This window comes from Amphibalanus amphitrite, unplaced genomic scaffold, assembly GCF_019059575.1.
Source record: "Amphibalanus amphitrite isolate SeventyFive unplaced genomic scaffold, NRLGWU_Aamphi_draft 000001F_arrow, whole genome shotgun sequence".
Lineage (NCBI taxonomy): Eukaryota > Metazoa > Arthropoda > Thecostraca > Balanomorpha > Balanidae > Amphibalanus > Amphibalanus amphitrite.
This window is the reverse complement of record NW_024881499.1, coordinates 1,543,501-1,569,158: the sequence shown is the minus strand read 5'-3', so window position 1 is coordinate 1,569,158 and position 25,658 is coordinate 1,543,501. Positions and strand designations below refer to the sequence as shown.

General features: G+C 45.9%; 1 protein-coding gene across 1 annotated transcript; it reads left to right on the top strand.

Annotated features, from left to right (window-relative positions):
• The first annotated feature begins 6,936 nt into the window (after window positions 1–6,936).
• Window positions 6,937–21,316, top strand: LOC122385885. Its single transcript, XM_043374544.1, has 10 exons — window positions 6,937–6,948; window positions 14,561–14,668; window positions 15,302–15,435; window positions 15,687–15,848; window positions 16,301–16,474; window positions 17,251–17,350; window positions 18,768–18,918; window positions 19,308–19,522; window positions 19,726–19,840; window positions 20,567–21,316. Exons 2-10 carry the CDS (start codon window positions 14,570–14,572, stop codon window positions 20,908–20,910), a joined length of 1,494 nt encoding a protein of 497 aa, XP_043230479.1. The 5' UTR covers window positions 6,937–6,948; window positions 14,561–14,569; the 3' UTR covers window positions 20,911–21,316.
• The last annotated feature ends 4,342 nt before the right edge of the window (window positions 21,317–25,658 follow it).

Below are 25,658 nucleotides of genomic sequence, written 5' to 3'. Positions count from 1 at the left end.
TCGCTGCGCCTCGAGCTATGGGCTATGGGCTATGGGTTTTCAAGCTATGGGCTGGGAAAGTTTACCCCCCCTCCCACCCCCACCCAGCAAGTGGTGTGTGGCGAAATACTCCAGCAACTGCCGGGTTAACCCTCGCCCGTATTGGTGTTTTGCCAGCCTCGAACGTATGGGGGCGGGCGGGTCCGTTGGACCGCCCCCCTTGCCGTTTGGCCCCTTATCGAGCTAGAGCTTCGAGAAAAATTTAAGGTCCTAGGTCATTGGTTGACTTTCCAGGTCAGGTCAATGACCCACAAGTCTGGAAAATCGGGACCTGTTAGAACATCGTAAAGGGGGAATATTTGTTTCTGGTCCCTAAAAAGCTGTTTCTGGCACCTAATTGCTGATCAGCCCCAAAATGCTTATTCGACCCTAATATCTGAATCTGGCACCTAATTGCTTCCACACAGCCTAAAGTTGCCAGATCGTCTAGTTGAACTCCGTATTTGCTGTTTGCTGATTCAGCACCAAAACCAAAACATCCAGCACCTATTTTATTCCACGTTTGCCTACCTAATTCGCGTAATCTTCCTGATTTTATGTATCCTAACAAACATGAACTTTGCATTCGGTGATGTCAAGTGCCATTTTCGCCAGTGGAGATAATGATTAATGCCATTTCTAGCCAAAAGAGAATCACTAGCCAGCTATGGTGCAGCATAGCAAGACGCCCCTATACCAGCCCGCTATGTAGAGATTATTGCACCCTCAGCCATTTTAACGTGAAAAGTTTGGATCCGTCACTTCCAGCCAGGCTCTCAGGTCATAAACTGGAGTAAAGCAAAATGTCAACTCTGAACAGACATGCCACGCAACCGGCCCTCTTTTCAATATCATTAGCTTTCTGGCTTTCTGCAATCATCGTCTGACTCCATCTCGATCAAACGCAGCGTCCGGTTTCTACAGGGGCGTTTGACTGACCGGCCACACAATAACCAAAAACAAAATCAAAGCTTCATGCACACATAAGTAAGAAACGGATGAAAAAGGCACAACCACGGCACAACTCTGCGCGGCAAACAACGGACAATGTCCCACGCAAGATCCCGCGTTTCTTCAGCGGCCTTGAACGGAGTCGGAATGAAAACATTACATTTCTTTTTTGGAGCTATTTGATGACGTCAAAAAATACAATATCCGTTTTAATGGTCAAAATCGAGACAATTACTCACAAAAATGTTTCCCTTTAAGCATAACAAATAAATACTTTTAAATATTTAAATGGCATTGTTTTTTCAAACAAATCAATATTATTTGCTTACTTAAACGTCATATACAATGCTGAGATCACTACGGGGCTGTCTTAGAGTGTAGCTGCACTGGCAACCTTTAGGCTAGACTCCAGGGGTCATTATACCAGAACAACATGATTCTACCAGCCAGTAGTTCATTTTTCTACTAGATTGGTGCTACGCTCAGCATTTAGGTGCCAGATTCAGAAAAAAGAGTAAGGCGCATGGGTGGAGAATGTTTGAAAAAGTTACCCCGGCCGGCGACCGATAGTCGCGGGAAGACGATATAGGGGAGAGCGGGGCCAGTTGAACCACTTTTTATATATTGACATGCACAGCGAGATCTAGTTGTCATATCGAAAAATGCACAATACCATGAAAAAATATGCTCTTTTGGCTTTATTTTAAGATACGTAAATTTATGTTTCAAACATATTTTGCTGCCAAACGCATGCTTATAAAACAGCTCTACGCCCGTTTCAAATGACCCCGATGCGAGGGTCAATTGAACCAGCCCATGGGGTCAATTGCACCTATCCTTAACAATGGGATGTTTTCCTCTTTAAGGCCACTTTCTTAAGGAGATATTTTGTCCGGTTTACTTTTCCAAATGCTACATTCAATAGGTCGTTGGAAAGCTAAAAGTGCAAATTTCCTCATAATAGGTGACATAAAGTACATAGACTATGGTAGAATGGGCGGATGAGGAAAATGAGAAATATCTCAGGCTATAGTGTGCTTTTAAGCAAAAGGCTGGAGAAAAGGGGTCAAAAATTGAGCTCCATTAAACTACTATTTCAGTTTAAAAGCTCATATCAAAGGTGGACTATTTCCTTTAATGTTTACAGCCCCTGAACAATAACCATTGCAAAGGTCACCGGGGTCCATTGAAACGGCCTGTGGCCCTGTTTCAACTGACCCTCAGAGAAGCGTTTCAATTGACCCCATCCGCTCCCGCCATCTCGCACGCGCCGTAAAGCACATGTCAAACGAGCTGGAGGGACGGCATCATGCTGAATGAAGGGCCAAATAAGGTGTTATTCCGGAGCCAGGAGTTCTTCTTTCAGCAAACAAAGGTATATGAGATATCACAAAATATTCATAAAAACGATTTCTCCCAAACGCCCCTCAAAAACACAAAAACAAGTGTCAAATCAAAATTACCGTCCGTTTGCCGCCCAAACGCCGTTGAAAAAGGAAGTGGTCGAGCGCGGATGCGCAGTGGTGTCGGCAACGCCATATGTTGCATGCTGTTGAAAATAAAGCCATGTTTCATCTGACCCCGTGTTTCAACTGGCCCCGCTCTCCCCTACGCACGTTGTTCTCAACGGTCATCATCAAACCCCTATTCTGACGCATGGAATAGGATGCTGTGTTTGCTCAAGGATGAGCGTTGTATCCGACCGACACCGTATTATTCATAACATTTTTGGAATGATCGAAAAGGCAATTTCCTTTTAAGTTATTATTTCTTTTTACTCAAACTTGCAATTTCACACCAAACCCAAACCAAACCATATGCCATTTTGAGTACCTAAATGTTGCGTTTTCAGCTTTTTATTGTGTCTCAAAATAGCTACAAAAAGACAACTCATCTAGTAGAAGCTTTACAGAGAAACTGACAGATCGAACCAAACAAAGCACTAAAATAGGTCACTGACATCCACGGACGCAGCCTTTTTCAATGTTGGGCGGCTCTTATAAGACAAAAAGGGAGTCGATCCAGGAATATCGACCTGTCCCGGTCACGTAGCTCAGTCGCTAGAGCGTTGGACTCCGCGTGGCGAGAGCACGCGTCCCGGTTACAACAGTCCGAGTTCGAAGCATGATGGCCGCTCGGTGTTTATGAGCACCCTGACGGGTACGCTCATAAACGGGTGTGGTTGCGGTTGGTGGCAGGCGAGTCGAAGACAATGAGGCCAAGCAGTGGCTTTGAAAAAGTGCGCCGAAGGCGCGTAAAAATTTCGAAACTGAACAGGATTTGAGAGCAATCTTGGCATTGGCGACCATACGCGGGTCTTAGGGTTGGAGATTATGGCAAGTTAAGTAAATGGTAAATACCTACCTGATTTGCAATATTACGCCCATGGAAGTCAACATTCGAAGAGCGTGAGTTTTCTTTTCTCGTATGGAGACAGCTTTTAGGATTTACAAGAGTAGAAAAGTTACCCCGGCCGCGCCGGGGTAGGCTGAAAGTTACCCCGGCCACGGCCGGGGTGGCCGGGGCAGGTTCTCCACCCATGGTAAGGCGTACCGATGAATAGGTGCCAGAAACAGCTAATTAAGGCCATTTTCCATGATTGGTGCTGGTATCCACCAAATAGGTGCTGAGGACCAATTTTGGGGCGAGTCAGCTTTTAGGTGCCAGAAATAGCTTTTCTGGGACGCAATTAAATGGCGTCCATCGTAAAGTGAGGTTGATGAGGTTTTTCGGGGTGCTGATCACGAATATCGTGTTAGTTTTGATCACATATGATGTCTTAATGCATTTAGGCCAGGTCAGGTCAGGTCAGGCCAATCAGTAGACGTCCTGCCAGGTATTCATAGTACGTGTCAGCCGTTACTGACAGCTTCGTAACATGTTACGAAGGCACCAAAACAACTTCGTAAATGCTCAAATGGTTGCTTAATTCGAAATCAGCTCCAAAAAGTAGCCTAGAAACATGTAAAACTTGAAGAAGTGAACCTAGGTCATCAAAGGTCAATGATCTGACCTGACCTTCAGGTGACCTTGACACCCACCAAAATGCCTGGGACCAACATCATATCACATGTTTGAACGCTTGAAACCGCAAAAATACTGCAAACGCGCGGCTAATACGAGCCGACATACGCCGAATCGCGATTCCGGCCAAACATGGTCTCGAAAAATAGGCCACAGGTCAAGGTTCAATTGGGACAGGGTCATGAACTTTTAAGGGTAAGTGTACAATTGATTGACTCGACAGTACTGAAAGGTTCATCGCGATCAACCGCTTTTTACGCGAGTTATTCGCGAAAAACCATGGGGGTGGGGGTCCGTTCGACCCCCCCCCCCCCCCTATACGGGCGAGGGTTAAGTCAGTTAAATTGCTTTTGCAGTTTTCAATTTAATTTACGAATTATGTTCCGGCAGCTATGGTCAAAATGAGCAGAATGCTGCTCAATGTACCAAGCGCAACTTCGTTCTCCGGCCCGTAGAGAGCGGGGATGTAAGTCAGGCACGGCCTTGGCCGTTTCCTCTGGGGCCGCGCCGTCTGCCGAGGGAGGGGAGACCTTGCCCAGTCTGAGGGAGGGGGACGACGGCGCCACCGGGACGCCCCGTCGCTCCGAGACCGGCGCTCACTGTATAAACAAGCAAAAAACGCTGGCCGTGCAAAGCTTGGCTGTGCTTTGACAGAGGAGGCATCTAGTGGAATATTTCGTAACTACACAAACTTCTAACAAAGATGTCGCTTGAAGCGCAGTTGAGATTGTAGGTTTTGATCCAACTGAAAATTGACATCTCAAGGGCGACGAAATGATGTAAATTTATATGAAATGGTTTTGTATGATGCGTACTTTGATTAATGCCATTAATTTTCCACTGCCTTTTTGTGTGAAACGATTTTGTACCTTGCGATTTTTTATGACACGATTTTGTATGCTGCGCTTTTGTATGTTTTGACTGTCCCCTACCCGGCCTGTTTTGTAGGTTTTGCGCGTTGTATGTTGCGATTTTGTATGTTTTGATGATTGTATGATAAGATTTTGTATGCTTTGATATGGAGCCACCAGCGTCACTGCCGGCGGGTGGAGCGGTCGGCCGCCGACGGGGCGACCCTCACCGCCGGCGCCCGCCTCTACCCTTCTGGAGCGCCGCCTTCTCTCAGCACTCCTGGCCTGGGCTGGACAGCCGCTGCGACGTGAGTAGCCCTCCGGGGAACGTGTCATGCGGTGGGGTGAGTGAACGGTAGCGCGGCGGGGGTGGCCTGTCTCTCGTGGAGGCTGAGCCCCGGCGCCCGGCGGCGCACTATCTTGACCGCCAGAAGTGCCAGAACAATGCACCCCCACGCCCTGCCCCCTTAATTTCTTATATCCTACCGAGACCGACAATGAAATGACCTCGCTAATCGCTTACTGAAAATCGGAAATCTACAAAACAAACAAACCTTACCTCCCGAGTCCCGCGGTGCCCCCGCGTAAGGCCGTACTTACAAGAGCTCTCGCGGGCGGCAGCCGCCGATAGCACCGTCGAGATCGACATGTTTATTTCCTAAATATGAAACTATGACGTCAGATTCCATTCAGTCCGCACCGGGATTTTCGAACGTGCAGCGCGAGATGCAAGATGCTGATGAATAAGCAGGCGGTTAGTGGGGGACGATTGTTGTCCGGTCGGTCGATTGCCCAGCTTTGCCGCACCAAAAAGCCTCTTCAACGTTCAGCCGCGCCCGCCGCCGCTGTTGTGCAGGGGACTGAGGGAGCGCGGGAGGGACCCCGGAGGGCTTAGCGAGTGCCGAGTGGGTATATATCTGCCTTGGCCGAGTGCAATAGTGGGGACTGGGGGCTGGGACATTTTGATACACTAATTTAGAGGGCTGGTTGAGGTGTCAGGTGTGCGTGTGTGCGTGTGTGTGTGCCGTGCGGCTGTGATGGTGCGCGTACCCAACGCGTACCTACCTGCTACATGTCCTCATATACGTGACGCGGGATATGCGTATAGCGCAACGCGCACATGACAGTTAAAGGGACCCTCCCACCTTCAAAAAAGTTAATGAATTGGCATGAAAGTGATGTCGCTCGGTTCAGAAAGAGCAAAAATGAATATCTACCAAATTTCATCGAAAAATATTCACCGGTTTTCAAGATATTAGACTTTTACTTTTGTTTACTTTTTGGGATCTCCGCTGTTCCTAGCGACTTTATTTGAAAGTGCGGCATTTGTTGCGCGCAAAGCAGCATACACTGTAAAAAAAGTTTACAAACTACCGTGTTAATTGCTCAACAAAAAGATAGTATTAAGACACACAAAAGCTGAAGATAGCAATGAGGTTAGTAAACGGTTTGTATGTAAGCACATTTATTTGTGGTAAACAAACATATAAGTTACAAAACTAAGCCAAGGTGTGTCAACTAGTGGTGTGTCAGCAAGCACTATGCGTGTTTTATACACTATATGCCACACTTACGCAAAACGTGTTTTCGAACAAACTATACATAGCAGGGGACACTAACATACGACCTTTTGTACAACATGTACCTTTGTGCTAAAACACACTTGAAGTTATTTGACAACTGCGGTGCAACTGCGTCACGTCCGCCATGTTTTTTTCGGCGCGCGTCCTTTGGCTTGTGCGGCTTGTGCTGTGTCCGCGTCGTGCGGGTCTCTGATGGTGAGTAAGGTGTTGCCAGATATAAATTTGATGTAATTATGCTTCTGTGTTGTATGCCTTGAATTTTGTCAATCGATTTATCTTTATTCGGTGCTAGTGATAACCGTGATGATGCAATGAATGTTGTGTGAATGAGGGACAGCATTATGACCACCAACTGTATCTTAGCAAAATATAGGTTAAAATATAGGAATTCTATAGGTTATTACTGAGGTTACTAGGTTGCTGTAGATTATACTTTGATACAGCCCCCTAATTATTTAATTGCACATGAATAAGGTGGCCCAGTAAGACAAACCCGACAACTATGTCTAAGGACAACTCTAGTAAGATCTGTCTAACGCATTTCAGGTGGCCTTGCAGTCATAGGATAACCTTTATTGGGCAAAAACTGCCCATTTTTGTTCACCTAAAAATATTTTTTATTTAAAATTTCTTTACGTTCTTTCCTGTTCAGTGAAAGTTGAAATGGGCATCATTTTCTGAAATTTATTGGTAGGGTCCCAAATGATAATTTTTGCAACATTGAAGCATGGGAGTTGCAACTTGCCACATTCTCAAAATGACTGGTGAGAGTCAATTTAATTCAGGAAACAGGTTAACTCCCCTGGTTCCGCCAGTGTATAGCTGAATGGAACTTGCATATAAAGGCAATCATTTAAGTATTCGGTTCCAAGGTACAGGGGTGGCAGAAGGTGAAGCACAACAGGGGAATGTGCCACACAAAATTGTGGCTGGGGCACCTGGGTCGAAATTTCCAATAGTACCTTACCTTTCCGCTGTGGCTAGATTAGTTATATCTATTGATTAATGTTAACCAATGGTGTTAACTTCAATAACCACCTAAAATAGCCAGAAAATTTACACCTAAACCTGAAGGGTATAGGCACATAGCTCGGACAAAATATAACCTAACCTAACCTAACCAGACCTAACCTAACCTTACCTAACCTAACCTAAACTAACAAAACCTAACCTAAACTTACCAAAAATACACCTACAACCTACATTGGCAACCGAAAGCTACTTGTGCCGTTATTGAAAGTAGACTAAATTAACTAATAACAGGAAAATCAGCATTTAATTAGCTTTTTGATGTTTGCAAATAACTAACAATGATATTTCACATCGAAAAACACCTATACTATACCTACATTATTACTAATGTTGGAACAGGTACCGTTGGAACTTTTCACTGACACCCGACATTTAAAGAAGAGCATATGGAATGGAAGATGAGTTACCGCATTATTGCAGATAAAATTGTTAACATTGATTTTCTTCTATGGGGGTTTCAATTCTTGGGGATGCTTTTCTATGCGAGAATTAGATATTTACTTTGCCCTTACATCCTGAGGTGCCTTCCACGGTCCGCCAGTGGCCCGGGAACGTTTGAAAAGTTGAGGGGGCAGGTTAAAAAGTTGAGGGGGCAAAAGTTAAAACTCAAAAGTTCTATATTTCTTTCTTTCCATGCAACGCCATAAGGCTAATGTTGAATTTTCCCGAAAGTTGGAGGGGCGCTGCCCCTCCAGTCCAAAAGTGGGAGGGGCAAATGCACCTGCTGTCCCTCCTCTTCCCAGACCTATGCCTTCTGCTGCTGCAGCTTAGACATGTAGTTTAACTACCCACTGACTAAGAATGCAGTTCACATTGCCTTACTTTAATGGATCACAAGGTGAAACTCTTGATTATCACTTGTCTAGATATTTAGTAATCCAGATACTTTTGATATCGATCAATAGAGCAGCTCACACTTAGTGTGTGCTGTAAAATCTGACATGGGAGATGTGTTAGGCAAGGGAAAAGCAAATATTTTAGGCCCACCCCACTTCAGTTGGGAAAACAGTAATATGTTCCTTTTTTTAAAGCTTCTAGCAGGGGCGACGCCACGGTGCAACGTCTGGAGGGGACATTGACCATTTTGGAGGGGACGAGGACCATTTCAAGTCGATTCTTTCCATGCAACGCCATAGGCGTAATGTTAAAATCTTTAAACAGTGGAAGGGACGAGATCCCCTCCATCCCCCCCCCCCCCCTGTGGCGACGCCCTTGGCTTCTAGGGTGGCCACTAAAAACTTACATTCCGAAGTGAATTTCGGCTCACTTCGGCTAGTGCAGAGGCGGGCAGAGGCATTCAGCGTTATGCCTCATGTAGCCACTTCGTCATATCCCGGACGTCACAGATCAGCTTTCGTAGCCAAGATACCTATAAGAAACAAGAAACTTCGTAGCCGCCGTTTCTAGTCGGAATGTAAATTGGCGGAAATGGCCAAGATAGGCCAAGGTGAAGGAGTTTATGCCCTGGTTTATGGCGGGCAGCATTTTTGGAAATCTAGAATAAAAATTACGATTTTTTATTTGAAACAAATAATGTGGGTTACACTGTAGGTTTTTGGGCAAGTCACTGTAGTATGAATCAACAAATTATCTTCCAAAAATAGCAAGAATGCAAAGCTCTCCGGGTTACCTTGGCCGTTTTTCCGCCTATTATATTTGGGCTATCTCGGCATTTTCGACACTACCGCGGGTAACTACTGGCCGCATGACCGGAGATAGGCCTGTTTATCTTTAAGAATCAGTAAAAAAGGAGATTTGTTTGTACAGTGGCTTGCAAAATTAATTTTTGATAAGTAAATCCCTGGCCTAAGACCTATCCCTTTTCGCAACTAGCGAGTAGACCGCATCATCAAACATCCGTAGGTTGTAGTTTAGATATAGTTAGGTTAGGTAAGGCTCTGTTAAGTCTGGTTTAAATATGTTTATTAGTCCCATTTTACTGTTTAAACGACATTTAATAGTATATTTCATAGTTTTACTGATATTTCCTTTTTGGTCTTATGACGTCATTATTGCCCACACATTGCATATGTAGTATTTTTCTTTTGTGAGTCATTTCATCCTTGATTAGGCGCGCATTATTGGCATGACCCCGTTACGAGAAGATTTCAATTTTTGTCGATTTTTATATATTTTAGGTGAGTTAGTTATCAAAGTGTTTAATTTTTGATGTTCTGTGAATAATTGAAAGCCATCAAAGTGTGATCTAATGCACTGAAAGCCATAGGTGTGGGAACAGGGGGGGGGGGGACGGCCGGGCCATGGCCCACCCACCTTTCAGCTACGTTACAATCAGATCGGATACTCAGCTCGACTTGCCCCCCCCCCCCCCACTTCTCAAAACGTCCCTACACCTATGCTGAAAGCCATTTTTGGAGGGTGGTGTTATTTTCCAAAATTTGACAAAGCCTTTTCCGTCCCGATTTATGGAAGTTTCATCCCTATTTTTGGAAAATGCCCTTCTATTTTTGGAAGAGCATACTAAAAAAAATGGAAGCTTCCAAAAATGAAACAGATGGCCACTGCCACTGTTTACCCAACTGATTTCCAGTCTGCAAAACATGGCAGGGAGCTCGACAAGATTTTCAGGGCAGACAAAGTCCTGCCCCGAATCAGAATGCTGAGTCCAGGGGTAGCCCAATTCCTGCCCCTAATGATGCAAATAATGTAATGATATTATGATGTAGGAAGCAGTGAGAAGCTGAGAAAATCACTTCCGTCAATTTTTTAAACTTCTGCACCAGATTTTCCTGCTTCTGCCCCAGTATTCCGGAAACCTGCCCCTATTTCTGCCCCGACCTGCGGTGTCTGCCCAGACAAGATCTCGTCGAAGAATGCCACATTTTGCAGACTGGACCAGGACTGATTTAGTGTGGTGATCACCCAGCTATATCACTATTGTTAGCAGGATGATTGGTGTACCTACCTATGTATGGATGGATGTATGGATCAACTTCATGATTTGCCAGCTGATTTGGTTATCAGTATTGTGATCAGCCAGCTGACAGCCTTTTCAAAAAGTTGTTCAGCCAGCTGACTGCATAATCATTTTCATGATAAACCATAGGGCTGTTCGGGTGCTGCAAAATATTTTGCGCGACTGTGACATCACACTTGTATGATGTCACTGCCCATCCCGTCAAGCAAAATCTTTCGCAGAACGCACCGAACACCTCAACATATTTTGCGCGAGACAATCGTGCCGCTCCATTCCAGCAAGCAGCGACGTAATAACTAATGAAAAACTTCACCAACCCATTTCCAATTTATGCACCGACAAAATAACACCAAACACTGCATAAATTCACTAGTTAACACTGCACACTTCGCCACTGTACGTTGTCTGCGCCAAGTCTGCACCACTTTTGCCTCCTGCATCCTGAAATTTTAGGATGCGTGAAGCTGAAAGATTTTGCAGATGCCGATGTCACACATATGACGTCATACGGTGGTGGGCGGAGCATAAGGCCTGAAAGGTCCCTACTGCGCATGCATGCTGCAAAATTTTACAATAGGATGTGCGGGCCGAACAGCCCTCATCATGGAGGGCATCTTTTCCTTATCATGTTTTTGATTGTGTTTGGGATCTGGCTACAGGTGACATAACCTTTGTGAAATTTTGTGATTTTCCAAAAGTGCTGCAAAATAGGCGTAAAATGATCACATTTGTGATTAATCACATTTGTGATTTCCTCCCCGTAGTTTGCCCAACTGAATCATAAGTCATAACAGGCTTTCCTCTTTTCAGGCAACTGTAGAAGTGGTTCTGCGTTGTACAGTTCCATTATGTCTGTTTTCTTCTAGCTCAATTGCTTTGTTTTGTCAGCATATCAATAACCACTTCAAGGATAAATCTGAGAACTGCAACTTATTTCTCTGTCCGCGTTGTACACAAGGGTTCACAACTGGACGTTACTGGCTGAGACATTATGAAAGAACCCATGCTGTCAAGCAAAGTACGTCACAGTCGCACAAAGAGAAAGGAAGGCAAAGTCTGGAGGAGTCACCTTCAATCAGTACTCATTGTCAGGAAGAAGCTGAGGTTGAGACTGAGGCCTGGTGCTTGGATGATCAGGGTGAGAAAGGCTCTACAGCAAAAACTGAAGACAGTAGCCGGGAGAAAATAGCACGTTTCTTGCTTCGATTGCAATGTGAGCATGGGATGTCACGGGCTGCAACATCTTTCGTGGCTAGTGAGATAGGAGAAATCGTCGACACCGCTCTTAAGGAGCAGAATGAGAGCAGAGCATCAAAGTCGTCTTCAGTTAAGCAGGCTTGTGAAGAGTTTGCAAGCGAGTATAAATTGAGCAAATTCTGCCATGAGGAGCTCTGCTACATTGCACCTACGACTCAGATCCTTACCACAGGGGGTGGTGAATTCCAATCCAGCTATCAGTATGTGGATGTCAAGAAACAGCTGACAAGTCTCTTGGAAAATGGCAGGCTGGAAAACTGCAAACGGGACAGATTGGTCAAGCTTGTGCTCTACTTTGATGAATTTGGTGTGTGTAACCCTCTGCGGAAGAAAGCATCTGATTATAGTCTGGGTGGTTGCTATTTTGCGGTCGATGAGGGCTTGTCAATGTCGGTGCTGAGTGACATTCATCTCCTCCTACTATGTCCTACAAAGCTCATCAAGCTTCATGGTTTGAACACAGTCATGAAGCCTGTGACAGATTCCCTGTGTGACCTCTTGAACAATGGCCTGGATACTTGTGGCACTCATTTTGATATCAAAGTGGAGTTTGTGTGTGGTGACAACCTGGGAGTGCATAAGATGGCGGGCTTCCAGGAATCATTTTCGTCAGGGCAGCGACCATGCCGAACATGCCACGCCACAAATGAGGACTTTGGTACAAAGCTCACAGAGCAAGAGCTGACCCTTCGTACTGAGGAGGAGTACCAAGAAGAGCTGAACATGTGTGAGAATGGAGACAATGAGGAATCACGAAAAGCATTTGGTATCAACTCAAAATGTGTGTTTGATGAGCTGAAAGACTTTAAGGTCACAGAGATGTTTCCACCAGATATCGCGCACGATCTGTTTGAAAGTGGCGTAGTCAATCATTCCTTGGCTCTGGTGCTATCATACCTGATTTTTCAAATCAAACTCTTCACATTCGCCTCAGTTCAAAAGGCTATGAAATCCTTCTCATATGCGAGAGTCGACAAAGCGAACACTCCTCCCATGCTTCAAGCAAAGGGGCGCAAAGTGCTCGTCAAAGGCACTTTCAGTCAGTGCTGGACTTTCCTCCGAGTTCTCCCTTTCATGATCGGTCCACTGGTCCCACCAGATCAAAAGGCGTGGCTTCTTGTGACCGGTTTGCTTTCTCTTGTACAACTCATTTGTGCTCCACGTATGGACGGTGAAATTCTTGCAAGAATGCAACCTTCAGTAGAGCAGTGGCTGCGTGAGTTCTGTGGAATGTTCCCGGACTTCAAAATCAAGCCGAAGTTCCACTACTTATTACATTACCGGCACTGGGCAGCACAAATTGGTTCCTTGAGGAAAGCTTGGACTATGCGTTTTGAAGCTAAACACCAGCAGTTCAAGATCTACGCATCTCGAGCACACAACACCAAGAACATTTGTAAAACCCTGGCAGTGCGACATCAAGAAGCGGTAGCTGCATGCGAAGGAAAGCAAAAGAAGATGATGGGGAAGAAATGCAAGCCATGCCTAGTTACAGGTGCATTCGGATGGGAGGTGGATGACCGAGCTACGTACACCAAGATGGCAGTGCTTGCGGGACAGAAGTACTGCGTCGATGATGTGCTGATCGTGAGAAACCCGGCTGCTTCAAGCTCAGAGAGCTGTGATCTTCTTCGCGTAGCATATTTTCAGTTTGATGCAGTAAACCATGTCAAAATCATCGGTGACGTCTTGAGGGCGCTTTCGTTTGATGAGCACTATATGGCATACCGTGTGACTAAGGGCGAGATGATGATGATCCCTTCTGCTTGGATTTTTGACCCCACTCCGCTGGCTACTTATTCAGTGCAGACCGCAAAATACGTGCCCCTCAGGTACCAGATACCAGGTCTCCGAATCACCTCTGAAAGGTGAGTAATCTGTGCATTTTGCTTCAATTTGAAGTATCAGATTTACTGCGAACTCGCGACTGCTTGTATTGAGCAGTATTGCAGCTATTTGCTTCGCTGTTATGGCTATTGTGAGTGCAAACTTACACTCACTCGGGTCTTACACTGGCTCTGATATCTGACATGTAGCTAGCGGCCAGTTATGTGGCTTCCACGCGTCCATGGGGTGAAACTATTGCATGAACGCACGTGCACACACCGCCCCTATATCTCGGGAACGGATGAGGCGATTGTGCTCAAATTTGCTACGAAGGTAGAGACTGATCCGACATGCAGCTTCGACAACACTGGGGGCGTCACTGCACGTGCTTACCCCACCTCCTTCGAGCCGGGTCTTGGCTTGAATAGATTCGAGGCTAATTGCTGAATCTTTTTTGAGGATGGAGATGCTAGTTCGGAGCATTGTGTTACATATGATGATGAAGATGATTAGCCAGATGCTCATTATTTAGGATCAAAATTGATAGAATAGTTGTATTACGTTTCACCCACGGGGCTTCTTCGGATACATATGACAAACATATGTATCCGAAGAAGCCCCGTGGGTGAAACGTAATACAACTATTCTATCAATTTTGATCCTAAATAATGAGCATCTGGCTAATCATCTTCATCATCATAATTGCTGAATCTCCAGTCGTTACCTTCTATCCGACATGACGCGTGTAAAATACTCTGCAAAACCTCTCTTTTGCTCGGTCGTGCACCGCCCAGAAGGCGTTATATGGTTATAAAACGTCGTTTTCAGCGTTCTGGATGACATTCAGAATCGGCATTGTCTCAGCTTTTCAAATAAGCTATGTCTGTCTTTTAGGATTGGGATACCCGATGTTATCCAACCACCCGTGAAGTGAGCTGTGCAACCCACGTGTCTAATGTGTGCGTAAATAGTAAACCATGTGCTGTTTCGCTTGCTGTTTCACCCACTCCATGGCTATCGATGATTTTAGGACATTGTAGTTAGATAATTAATGTAACCACTTGTCATATTTTTTTCAGCGGTCAACGATGAAGGCGCTAGTAAACCATCGAAGTGCTGCGCGCGTCTTCGAATTCGAGTCTGTCCTGGACCTTGTTCAAAAGGTTCGAGCGTTCTTCGGTCTGCAGGTTAGTTTATTGTTTGTTTGTTTGTTTGTTTGTTTGTTTGTTTGTTTTTTTTGGAAGAGTGACGGAATAATTTTAGTTAACGGTGGGACTCAATGTCGTGTTTCAAGTAAAAGGCTGAAATAACGTTTTTTTTTTTGCTCACAGACCTTAAAATATAGTACCTAATAGTATTTTGTACTATATTTTAAGGTCTGTGAGCAAAAAAGTCCATATTATGGAAAGTATAATACAGCGGCCTCCGTAAAACAATACCATTTGGAGAAAATTTAATTAATGACATTAAAAAAAAAACATTTATTTACACAATTTGTTTAAGGTAATGCAAAGCCATATACCTACGTAAACCATGATGTTAAGCTGCTGAACGAGGCTCAGATTGAAAATAGGCTGATGTGTTGGAAATACATAGTCTATCTCAAATGCAACATCAACCATTTACAGCAGCTGTTGTCAGTAGTCTAACAGGAAAGAGAAGAGTGCAACCAAAGGCTCTATGATTATGCGTAATGATTGAGTATGAAAATGTCGGATGTGTTTGCCTATCATTTCCATCCCCCTCTCCACCTTGGAGCGACTAATGTGTGTGGTCTACTCCCGACCTGGCTACGAATGAGGTACATGTTTTGTCCCCAGGGTGGCGAGTGGGATCTGGAGATCTATGATGACGACTGGTCCTCGTGGGTCCTGCTGAATGAGGAAGATGCGATAACTGGTGTTCGGCCTCGCATCAGGACCGTCATGCGTGGCGATCTGGTTGTTCTTGAAAGGTAGGACATCGATCTCTGTTAAGTTAGGTTGTTTTGAGAAATAAAATGTTGCTTACGCAGAATGCAGTTATAAAACTCTAAAAGAAAAAAAACGCCCATAATCATTTGCAACTGAATTTGCTCAGTTGCGTTCGTAAGTATTGAACAAGCTCGGCCTATGAATGTTTGCGTAGTTGGAAATTGTCCTGAAAAAAAAAATATGTTATCCTAATCTGGTATTGTATCAAACATCTTCTCTCATCCATTTTCAGCACTGGGACGACATCCACTTCGTCAGTGGTGGTTTCGCAGCTGGATGCACCGGAGCCTCCAACGTCGCCCGAACTCCGTCGATCAGGGGAAGACGCAGAGATCCGGCCGAAGTCGGGAAGCGACGCTCTGGCCGAATCTCAACAAACCGCAGGAGTGTCTCGGTGAGTCTGTCAGGCTGACTTTGTCTTTATGCGTTTGGAATTAAACCTTTCAGCGCTTGTTTAATCGGGTGTGTCGAGTTTTCATCGTTATTTCTACATTTATTTTAATCGAATGAACCACAGGCCTCTATAAACCTCAAGAGTTCTATGAATGAATCTGTATGAAAAGTTACGTAATTTTATATATTTGTTAGTAGATCGACAGTCTTCCTTCCCGCGGATCGCTGCGCCGAACCGTGCCACCCAATCCCAGCTTGTCCACCAGTTTGGTTGCCTGTTGCCAAAATGCTCCTCAGACAGGTGACCACTGGCACTGACATCTATTCCGATCGCGAGGATAGACTATACTGCGCCGCGGCAAGACTTCGACTGTGGTGACTAGGCGCAGTAGTCGGTCTCTGGTGCGGCGACCCACCAGTTACTAATGCCATTTCGGTTCGTTTTCTTCGCAGGATGGATACTATGGAAGTCCTGGATGCCATGGAAGTGATCCGGTTTGACGACAGCCAGCTGAGACCTGGACTCCTCGAAAAGCTTCGAAGCAAAAAGCCCGGCTCACCTCTGACCAGGACGGAGTGGAGCGAAGTGACGACAGTCATCGTGACGTTCGAGAAAGCTTGTAACAGGTATCATCCCCGTAGATAACGTGGTGTTGTTGTAGCGCGGGTTGAGGACATTGAAGTTAACATAAAATACTATTATCATGCATTTTTTGGTACATTTTTATTCAGCCCTAGCCGTAACCCGCGCCGGGCCGGTACTCCATTTGTAACACAGCGGGCCGCGGAGCAGGGGGTTTACACCCCCCGTCTAACTCGACTCCTGAGCATCGTTGAGACAAGCGATAGGCGGCGTTCGAAAGAGCGTTAAAAACCAGTAGGAAAGTAATTTTGGTCATGTTTTGGTCAGACCAAAAACTAGGTCACCAGAGGTCACCGAGGAAAAAATGTTCTTTTTTACTTTTGATAGTTTTTCTTCAATAACTTTTGATCCAGAAAAGATAGAGGCATAATTCGCACGCCATTGTTCTCAGCTCGTCAAGGCGCGTTGAATGATATATAATATGACCTCAAAAGGTCAAGTTGAAAAGTTGACCTCAGGGCAAGGTTCATCTCATTCGATGCGCATTGACGAGACAAACACAATAATCGTCGAACGGAGTTTATCTCAATTCAATCAAAAGTTATTGCACAAAAACCGCTTGTGACCTCAGGTGACCTCGGATGACCCAGTGACACCTTCCTGCCTTCCACCTTTATGTCGGTTTTACTGTCTCGTGTGGTGTGCTTTCATGTTTACATATTTCCTTTAAATGATGTCTTATGTCTATGCCTTGCCCTGAAAACTCCTGTTCTAGCGTCTCCAAGTCGTTAAGCTCTCCCATGCCCTTTCTTTTTCCAAGCGTCCTGAACCTTACTCATGCTCGGTACATGGAGCTGGCTGACCGCGCCCTTGTTCAATGGCCGGCGCTGCACTTTGGGTGCAGCCCGAAACAGGCACTGGTAAGCACTTATTGCGTTGCTGTTGGATTCCATCAACTAATAGAAAATGACATCGGTCCAGGTCCGGGACAGTTCGTGAACTTATCTAATCGAACTCAGCTGAATATACTGAACGGAGGCACTTAGTCACCATGTCCTGAATTGGAAAATAGGTAATTGAACTGAACCTCAAGTAAAGTCGATCTGAATGAACTGAACTGAAGCGTTTGCGAACTGCTCCGGCCCTGGATCTGGCCATACTTGTATGTATATTCAGGGCTGCGGAGTCGACCAAATTTTAGCGACTCCGACTCCGACTACGACTCCGTCTTGAAAAAATCGACTCCGACTCCAACTCCGACTCCGACCCGCCCTACTTTGACATACCTGCATTACCAATGTTTCTAAATATGGGCGGCTTCTTCGCACTGGTTTAAATGCGGAACAATAGTGGCTAATTTGGAATTAAACTAAACTTCACTTCAAAATTAGTTTTCAAGTTTATTTCCTAACCCGCGCTGGGGTGGGGGTTTGAACCACTTTCGCCTTTGGGGTAAGGTGGGAGTCAGAATGACCTCCCCCACTCCCTGTCCGTTCAACTTGAAATCCAAGAGGACTAGAAAGACGAGACAAAAGCAAACGAAAGCTCGTAATGAATACTTGCGAAAGTGCTCTTTGGACATTGCCAGATAAATGTCCCTGTATGTCGGAAATTATATGGGCTATATAGCCACAAAGAGAATAATTCAACAGCTCTTGCGACCCTATTCAACCGTTTTGCATTCAGTTAACGGTTCGGGCTCCGAATGTCTTGTAAGGTCAGCTTGTAAGGTCAATGTGTTGGTCAACATCGCGACAGAGAAGGAAAATATTAAAAATGTGCTGAAACCGACTCCGACTCCGGCCCGGAGTCGGAGTCGGTGAAAAATTATCGACTCCGACTCCGACTCCGGCCAAAACTACCGACTCCGGTCGACTCCGACTCCGACTCCGCAGCACTGGATATATGCATAATTATCCATGTATGTATGTATGTATGTGCTATACTATGAAGTATATGTTTGTATGTATGTAACTATGTATGTCTGCATGTGAGGGTTGCAGAGTCAATGTGTTTTTGAGTGACTCCGATTCCGATTCCGACCCTTCGGAATTGTCTCCGACTCCGGAATCAACTCTCACTTGATGACTAGTTAAAGTCAGCATCACAAACGCATAAGGATCAGCTTCATGTGCTTGAAATGCGTGCCTTATATGGTATTGGCAAAGGACAAAGGTTATAAAGTCTACGAGTAATTACGGAGTCGAAGTACCATTTAGTTCAGCCTCCGTGTGAACCATGCATTGCCTCTATATACCAGCTGCAGTGGATGTTGAACGCCCTTAACGTTACATCTACCCTTGGGTTGTAATTTATGCACTGCTTTTCCTGTCTCAGTCGCAGGTCAAAGCAAAAATACAATGGCGCGTAAGGAATGAGAAGCGACGAGACGACGGAAGTGATGCCGAACTCCAAGCGTCATCAAAGAGGTTGTCACGCGGAAAAACATTCAAGGGATCGCGATATGAAGGATTCGAAGGCTACAAGGGTAAGCATTGTGCATTGTGAAATGCAAGACAGCGATGTAGTATGATGTAGTACATGTGACTGATAAGCGACTAGTGGTGAATATTTTGCCCTTCTGCAAGCTTTGCATTGCATATATTAAAGGTAGTGTGCCACTTTGCATTGGCCATATGAAGTTATTGGCATGGGCGAAGAGAGCGGTCTCTCTCTCTCTCTCTCTCTCTCTCTCTCTCTCTCTCTCTCTCTCTCTCTCTCTCTCTCTCTCTCTCTCTCGCTCTCTCGCTCGCTCTCGCTCTCTCTCTCTCTCTCTCTCTCTCTCTCTCTCTCTCTCTCTCTCTCTCTCCCCTCCTCCCCCTCCTCCCCCTCCTCCTCCCCCGCTGGCTCTAACATTTCGTATGAACATTTTGACAGAGTACCTTCCGCCTATGCCGGAGGAAGACGTTCAGCATCTGAGAAACCGCCTCTTGAAGCATCTACACGAGGCTAACCTGACGAGCGAAGGCAAAGCTGAGCGAGAGGCCCTGATCAACTCGACGTTCGCAGACAGGCGCAGGCATGTGGTGACGCTCCGCACCAGCATGCGCAAGCTTTTGGAGCTGTATCCAATCTTGCGGAACCCAGACGAAGTAAGTACTAAGTATGCCTTGGAAGTTGTAAAATTGTCATTATATTCCTACTCTCTAATTCCATAAAATGTCCCCTGTGTGTTGCATCGTTTCGGCTTTTATTCGTCGCCCACCATAGCTTTCTGACGTTTTCTCATCCATGGAGGATTCTATAATATGACTTAACTGTCCTCTAATTATATTGTTGATGCCGGTTGTTCCAGATCTGGCGTGAGCTGGCCAAACTGGAGGGGGAGACGGAGTCGTCTAAGCTTGGTGACTACAGGCGCCGCCTGAGCGACTTTCTCACCGCCATCCAACTGATCACAGAATGTCAAGGTAAATACGGTAAACCATTCACGTCAACTATTGCCCCCCCCCCCCCCCATTACGACCATGCAAGATTGCTGCCGAACTACTAACCTATGGGCGACGTGAGACACGTCTCTGCTCATTACTTTCAAATCTAGTACCTAGCAGATGAATGAAAATTAAATTCAAAATACTACTGACTTGTGTCGTGTGCTTTGTCTGTGCATTGTTTATCCTTGTTTTCAAAACGCTCTTAACTAGTTAGGTTTAAGCGTGCAAATTACTCTGTGACGCCTGTTTCTCTCGCTCGCTCTTTCATCGCCCATGAGGTGGCTCACGGCTGTTTATTTGATCGAATTAACAGTGATATGGTCAAAAGCAGCCAGCTAGTTCAGTATGCGTTTCATAAACGTGACACCTCTTGGGCTCGTTCGTTCATCGCCGAACAGGTGTTATACTGACATTTGTGCTGTTATACTTCAGCGACCTTTATTGGATTGGCGAATCACTTGATCCTTGACCTGACGACCAGACCAGTTTTCACATGACCAGGTGAAAACTGACCCTCCCCCCCCCCCCCAAAAAAAAAATAGATATCAAAATTTGTGTTGTTAGCGGCATGGTCTCGAAATTCGAGGCCTTGGTGGCATTTTATACGATATCCGTGAGATCGGAAGAACTCAAGCAGCTAGCAAGTAGCAGTGTTATACTGTTAGAGGTAAATATCAGTCTGAAAATTTACCTCTATTTCAGACACCGACTGCGTGGAGTCTCTCCTCTACTACCTAGACGCGAACCCCGAGGACATCTTTGAGGGATCAGGAAGCGCGCCGCACTACCAGGTCAACGACGACGGGTCCATCGGCCTTTTCGTCGAGGGGGTTTGCTTGACAAGGTCGGTGGACCGGAGCAGCAAGGCTGATCTCCTGCTTCTGTGGGCAGCGATTTTCCCAGTGTTCAACCAGAAGTGCCCCGTGTCTAAGGCTAAGAACGCTCTGATATTTATCACGGTGAACATCTTTGAAAAGGGGGGCAACCAAACTCTTTCCAACCGTGTCCTGGGACGAGTCCAGCGTCTCAAGCAGCTCTGTGCGTAGCTCTGTGAGTAGCTTAGAACGGAACCTGAGAACGGAACGCCTTTGCCGCTCGGCTGTTAACACTTTCAAACCGTGTGACACGTCCAGCGTCTCGAGCAGCTCTGTGAGTAGCTGAGCACAGAACTTGATAACGGAATGTCTTTTCCGCTCGCGGCAGTTAACCCTTCGAACCGCGCGCCCTGGGACATGTCCAGAGTCTCAAGCATCTCTGACTGCGTAGCTCTGTGCCTATAGCTTAGAACGTAACTTTAGAACGGAGCGCCTTTGCCGCTCGGCAGTTTCCTACAGAAGATTACTTTTTTAGGTTCATTTTTAGTACAATAAGAGAAATATTACTGTTTGCAGTTGTAAGCTTGCTGAAAGGAGCTTGAATGCAGTTTTGAATAAACATGTTTGATGAGTTTAATTCGATTCGTTTTTTTTGGGGGGGGCGGCTGTGAAAAGAGGTGACTAACACGCACATTAGTTAAGTTACACGCCTGTTCTCAAAAATGCATTTAGTTTATTAACACGCACAGCTTAGTTAGCTAACACGCAATATGTGTGTTTTGCGTACACGCATATAGCTAGTGAAAAGTGGCCGTGTGACAAACACATGTGTTACCTAACACGTCTGTAGTTATTAACAAAACACACCGATGATAGTCAATAAACACGCTTACACGGCTTATCTTAGTAACCTGGCAAATATTCGAAAACTAGGAGGTGTGTTTCAAAACACGCTATTCAACCTTTTGCGTGTAATTGAAAACACACTTAGTCATGAAATGCGTGTTTTGCTTACACGCCTATGGTTAGTGAAAAGTGGCCGGATAACTAACTAGTTGGTAAACTTTTTTTACAGTGTATACCACCGCGTGCTGCCAAACGTTTTAGTAAAAGATTTAAAAATCGTTAGATCTTCGCTGACGTCACAAATTCTAAGGGGGCATACCAATGCATTAGCCCCTTAGAATCCGAAAACTGCAAGTTTGAAATTCCATATCTCCGAATTAAAGCATTTTTCGATGTTGTGAATGCCCAAACCGGTATTTTCAGGCCATGGCCACCAATTTGGGCGGTGGCTATCTCAACTCAAAACTAATGTTAAGGTGGGAGGGTCCCTTTAATGATTCTGCACTGCAGTGCATCTCTTAACCCTATTAGTGGCAGGCTCCTGGCCAGGGGCGGATCCAGGAATTTTCGGGAGGGGGGCGGCAAGTTGAAATAGGGGCGACCTGGCAATCCGGGGGCGCCAAACCGTCGTCAAAATCGAGAGTTTAAAACCCACGCCGTGCGTTGTCACGTCCCCTAGGTTTTTCGCAAATATCTTTAAGACGGCTGCGCGCAGCGCCGCCGTTTTAAAGATATTTGCGCCCAACCTCTGCTTGGATCGCCCAATCCGTCATGGGGAGGCTCACTTTGCTGAAGTCGCCTCATTTCTTCTAAGAACGACCAATTTGCTGTAGGCGGCCCACTTATCTGGGACGCCCATTTTTTTTTTTTTTTTGCTAGAAGTGCCCCTCTTCTTCTTGATGCGTCCCGCTTCTACTGGGAGTGCACCTTTTCTGTTAGGGCACGCCTTTGCTGCTGGGGAGTCCCTTTTTCTACTGTGAATGGGGCGGCCCTTTCCTGTTCGGCGACCCCAAATTCTGCTGGGGGCGCCACATTTCTGCCCAACTTTTGCTGGGGTGCCCCTCTCCTGCAGGGGCACTTATCTTTTGCTAGAGACGCCTCTTCTGGGGGCGCCCTTCCACTGCGGGGGACGTCTCTCTCCTGCCAGAGGCATCCCTTTTCTTCCTATGGGGCTCCTCTTTTTGCTTGGGCGGGCCTCTTCTGCTCGGAGCGGGGCACCACTCTCCTTTTACTGGGGCACAGCCCCTCTGCTGGGGTTGCCCTTCCGCTGCCTCAGGGGCGCCCCTCTTGTGCAGAATATACTCCTTTTCTTCTTGTAATGAGGCGCCCCTCTTCTACCGGGGGCGCCCATCTGCTGCTGGGGCGTCTGTCTTCTGCCGGATATTGTCAATGGGGCGCCCCTATCCTGCTTGGCGAGCCCAACCTCTGCTCAAGGCTTCCCATCTCTGATCAACTTTTGCTGTGGCGCCTCTCTTCTGCTGGGGCGCCCCTCTTCTGCTGAGGGCGCCCCTCTCCTGCAGGGGGCTCCTCTCTTCTGCTGGGGCGCCCCCCTTCGCTGGGGCGCCCGTCTCCTGCTGGAGGCTCCTTTCTCCTGCTGGGCCCCCTCCGCTGCCGGGGGAGCCCCTTTTCTGCCAGTGGCACCCATTTTTTATCATGGGGCTTCTCTTTTTCTTTGTTGGGGCGCCTATCTGCGGTTAGGGCGCCCCTCTTCTTCTTGGAATGGGGGCGCCTCTCTACTTTTGCTGGGGCGTCGCTCCTCTTCAGGGGGACACCTCTCCTGCCAGGAGTGCCCCTCTTGAACAGAAGGCATTTTTTTATTCTTGTAATAAGACGCCCCTCTCCTGCTGGGGGCGCCCATCTGTTTCTGGGGCGACTCTGATCTGCTGGGAATGGGCAATTGGGCGTCGCTCTCCTGCTTGGTGAGCCCAACTTCTGCTGGAGGCGCCCTATTTCTGCTCAACCTTTGCTGTGTCGCCTCTGTTTTGCTCGGGGCGCCCTCTCTGCCGCGGGCTTTGGGCGCCTGGATGTCGGGGGGGGGGGCGGCCGCCCCCGTCGCCCCCCCTGGATCCGCGCCTGCTCCTGGCTACACACACAGAAATATTGAGCGCAAAAACGGTGTAATTGAAAGTACCAAAAGGAACAATTTTTGGTGTAAAATAACTCTGTTTTCTGGGTAAAAGAACACTTATATGTGCGTTTTGCTAGCTTCGGAGTGTTTCACTATTGTGTAGGAGAACCGCTTTCAGTGTAACTTTACCGCGGATCTCGCGTTACATTTACGCACAAATATGTGTTTTTGGTAAAAAGTACCAAAAGGAACACTCGCGTGGTAATCGTACACAAATTCATGGCGGTAAATTTACACAAATATGACGGTTATTATAACGATTTTTTTCTGGTAAAGCTAATGTTGGGCCCGCAAAATTTGTAACGCAAGCGACACGCGGTGGGACGTTGTCGCCAGCCGTGAGCCTAGCTAAATGGAACGAAACATTGTGATACTCAATGCCTACCCCATGCTGCAAACATATTTATTTGTTTGTTTGTCGTTTATTTATAAGAATCGACATCACATCTGACGGAATAAAAGTTAGATTAGCGCAAAAGCATAACCTTATCATATACATAAGCTGACATTTCACAACGCATAGGCGCCGCTACAGGCCGCAGCCACCGCACGTCTCCCGTCAACTGCCCGTAATTAATAAATAAAAAAAAATATGTCTTCTGTACGCACTACTTCACTGTGCCAAAATTATCGTTCGTTTCATTAGCCATCGGCTCTCTATTGCCTATCTGGCAAAATGTTAGTATAACTACACCTAATCAACCCTAGAAAGCATAAAAGTGCATCCATTATTTTCATAACACGACAGCAGTTCAGTTGAAAAATTACAAGCCCACCTTCAGCACTCCGACAAAGCTGGATCATTTCCAGCAGCTCCTCTAATGTCGCTCCGCTTCAGGTTTCAGACTCGGTCTTGATTGCAGTTATCAGACGATGACCACAATGGAGTATTTAACTTATTATTCACTTATTCACTCATTACTTAGCTTATTATCCAACTAGATAAACACCATAGCACTGTTTTATCTCACTGATCGCACAAGAATGGGCAAACCGACTCTGCGCACTGCAGCCACAACACTCCCCCGCCGGCCCCCGCGGTCCCCGGCGCACAACTGACAGATTGCGAAAATGGCGCCGCCGCCGTCAGCGTGAGCTCAAAATTTCGCTACATTTACACGGATCGACGTAAACGAACGGTGCTCTGGATGTGTACCGCAATTACCAGTGCGACACAACACTCATTCGCGTATGGATACACTTGCTTTGCATAGAAACATATCAGTTAGGTATTTGAACATCTGTTATGCTGTTAGGTACATTATCCTGTTTTGCGTAAAGATGCTTGTGTGGTGTAATAAAACTGCCGATGTTTGCTAGTTAACCAAAAAACATCGTATAAAAACAAACTTATTCTTGATGCCTTTACTTATTATGGCGTTGTGCAACGGATACCTTGCTTATTTATCACGAAAATACTTAAACTAAAGATATTTTACTAAGTGAAGCAGAACTTTGAAGCTATTTGAATTATTTACGAGTATATTGAACTTGACATCGCTCAATATTTCTGTGTGTATACCACTATTAGTGGCAGGGGGGGGGGGCTGTTTACGACCCCCCCTTGATATCTCGAGATCTAATGGGCCGATTTTCAAAATTCAAACGGCATTCGATTTTGCTCAACGTGATCTACATTTTTAAAAAAGAAAAATTAAAAAATGTCAATAGGGGGGGGGGGGTAGAGGGGGGTAAAAACGGGCAAATTGCAGATACATTTTAGACTGTTTATCACGGCCAGGTTTCTGAACCAATCTTAACGCAACTTTTGCCGATCGATAGAGAATGAACCAGGAATTCACATGGATCCTAAAAATATGCATTTTCAAAAATCATAGGCGGATACAGATCATTGAGATTGGGGGTACACAAAAAGTATAGTAAATAAGGTTTTTGTTGGTACTGTTTCTAAAAAGGGTGGTAATGGTCTTGTTATGTTACAATTGTTATGTTACAATGACTACAAATAAATTAGTGGATATTGGAGCAAGAAGTGACTATATTT

Bases quoted from the DNA above. Each gene is read 5' to 3' on its own strand.
- LOC122385885 (XM_043374544.1), top strand. From the start codon at position 14,570: ATGAAGGCGCTAGTAAACCATCGAAGTGCTGCGCGCGTCTTCGAATTC. The intron at 14,669-15,301 runs GTTAGTTTATTG...TTTTGTCCCCAG, and splicing joins GAGCGTTCTTCGGTCTGCAG to GGTGGCGAGTGGGATCTGGA. The intron at 19,841-20,566 runs GTAAATACGGTA...CCTCTATTTCAG, and splicing joins ACTGATCACAGAATGTCAAG to ACACCGACTGCGTGGAGTCT.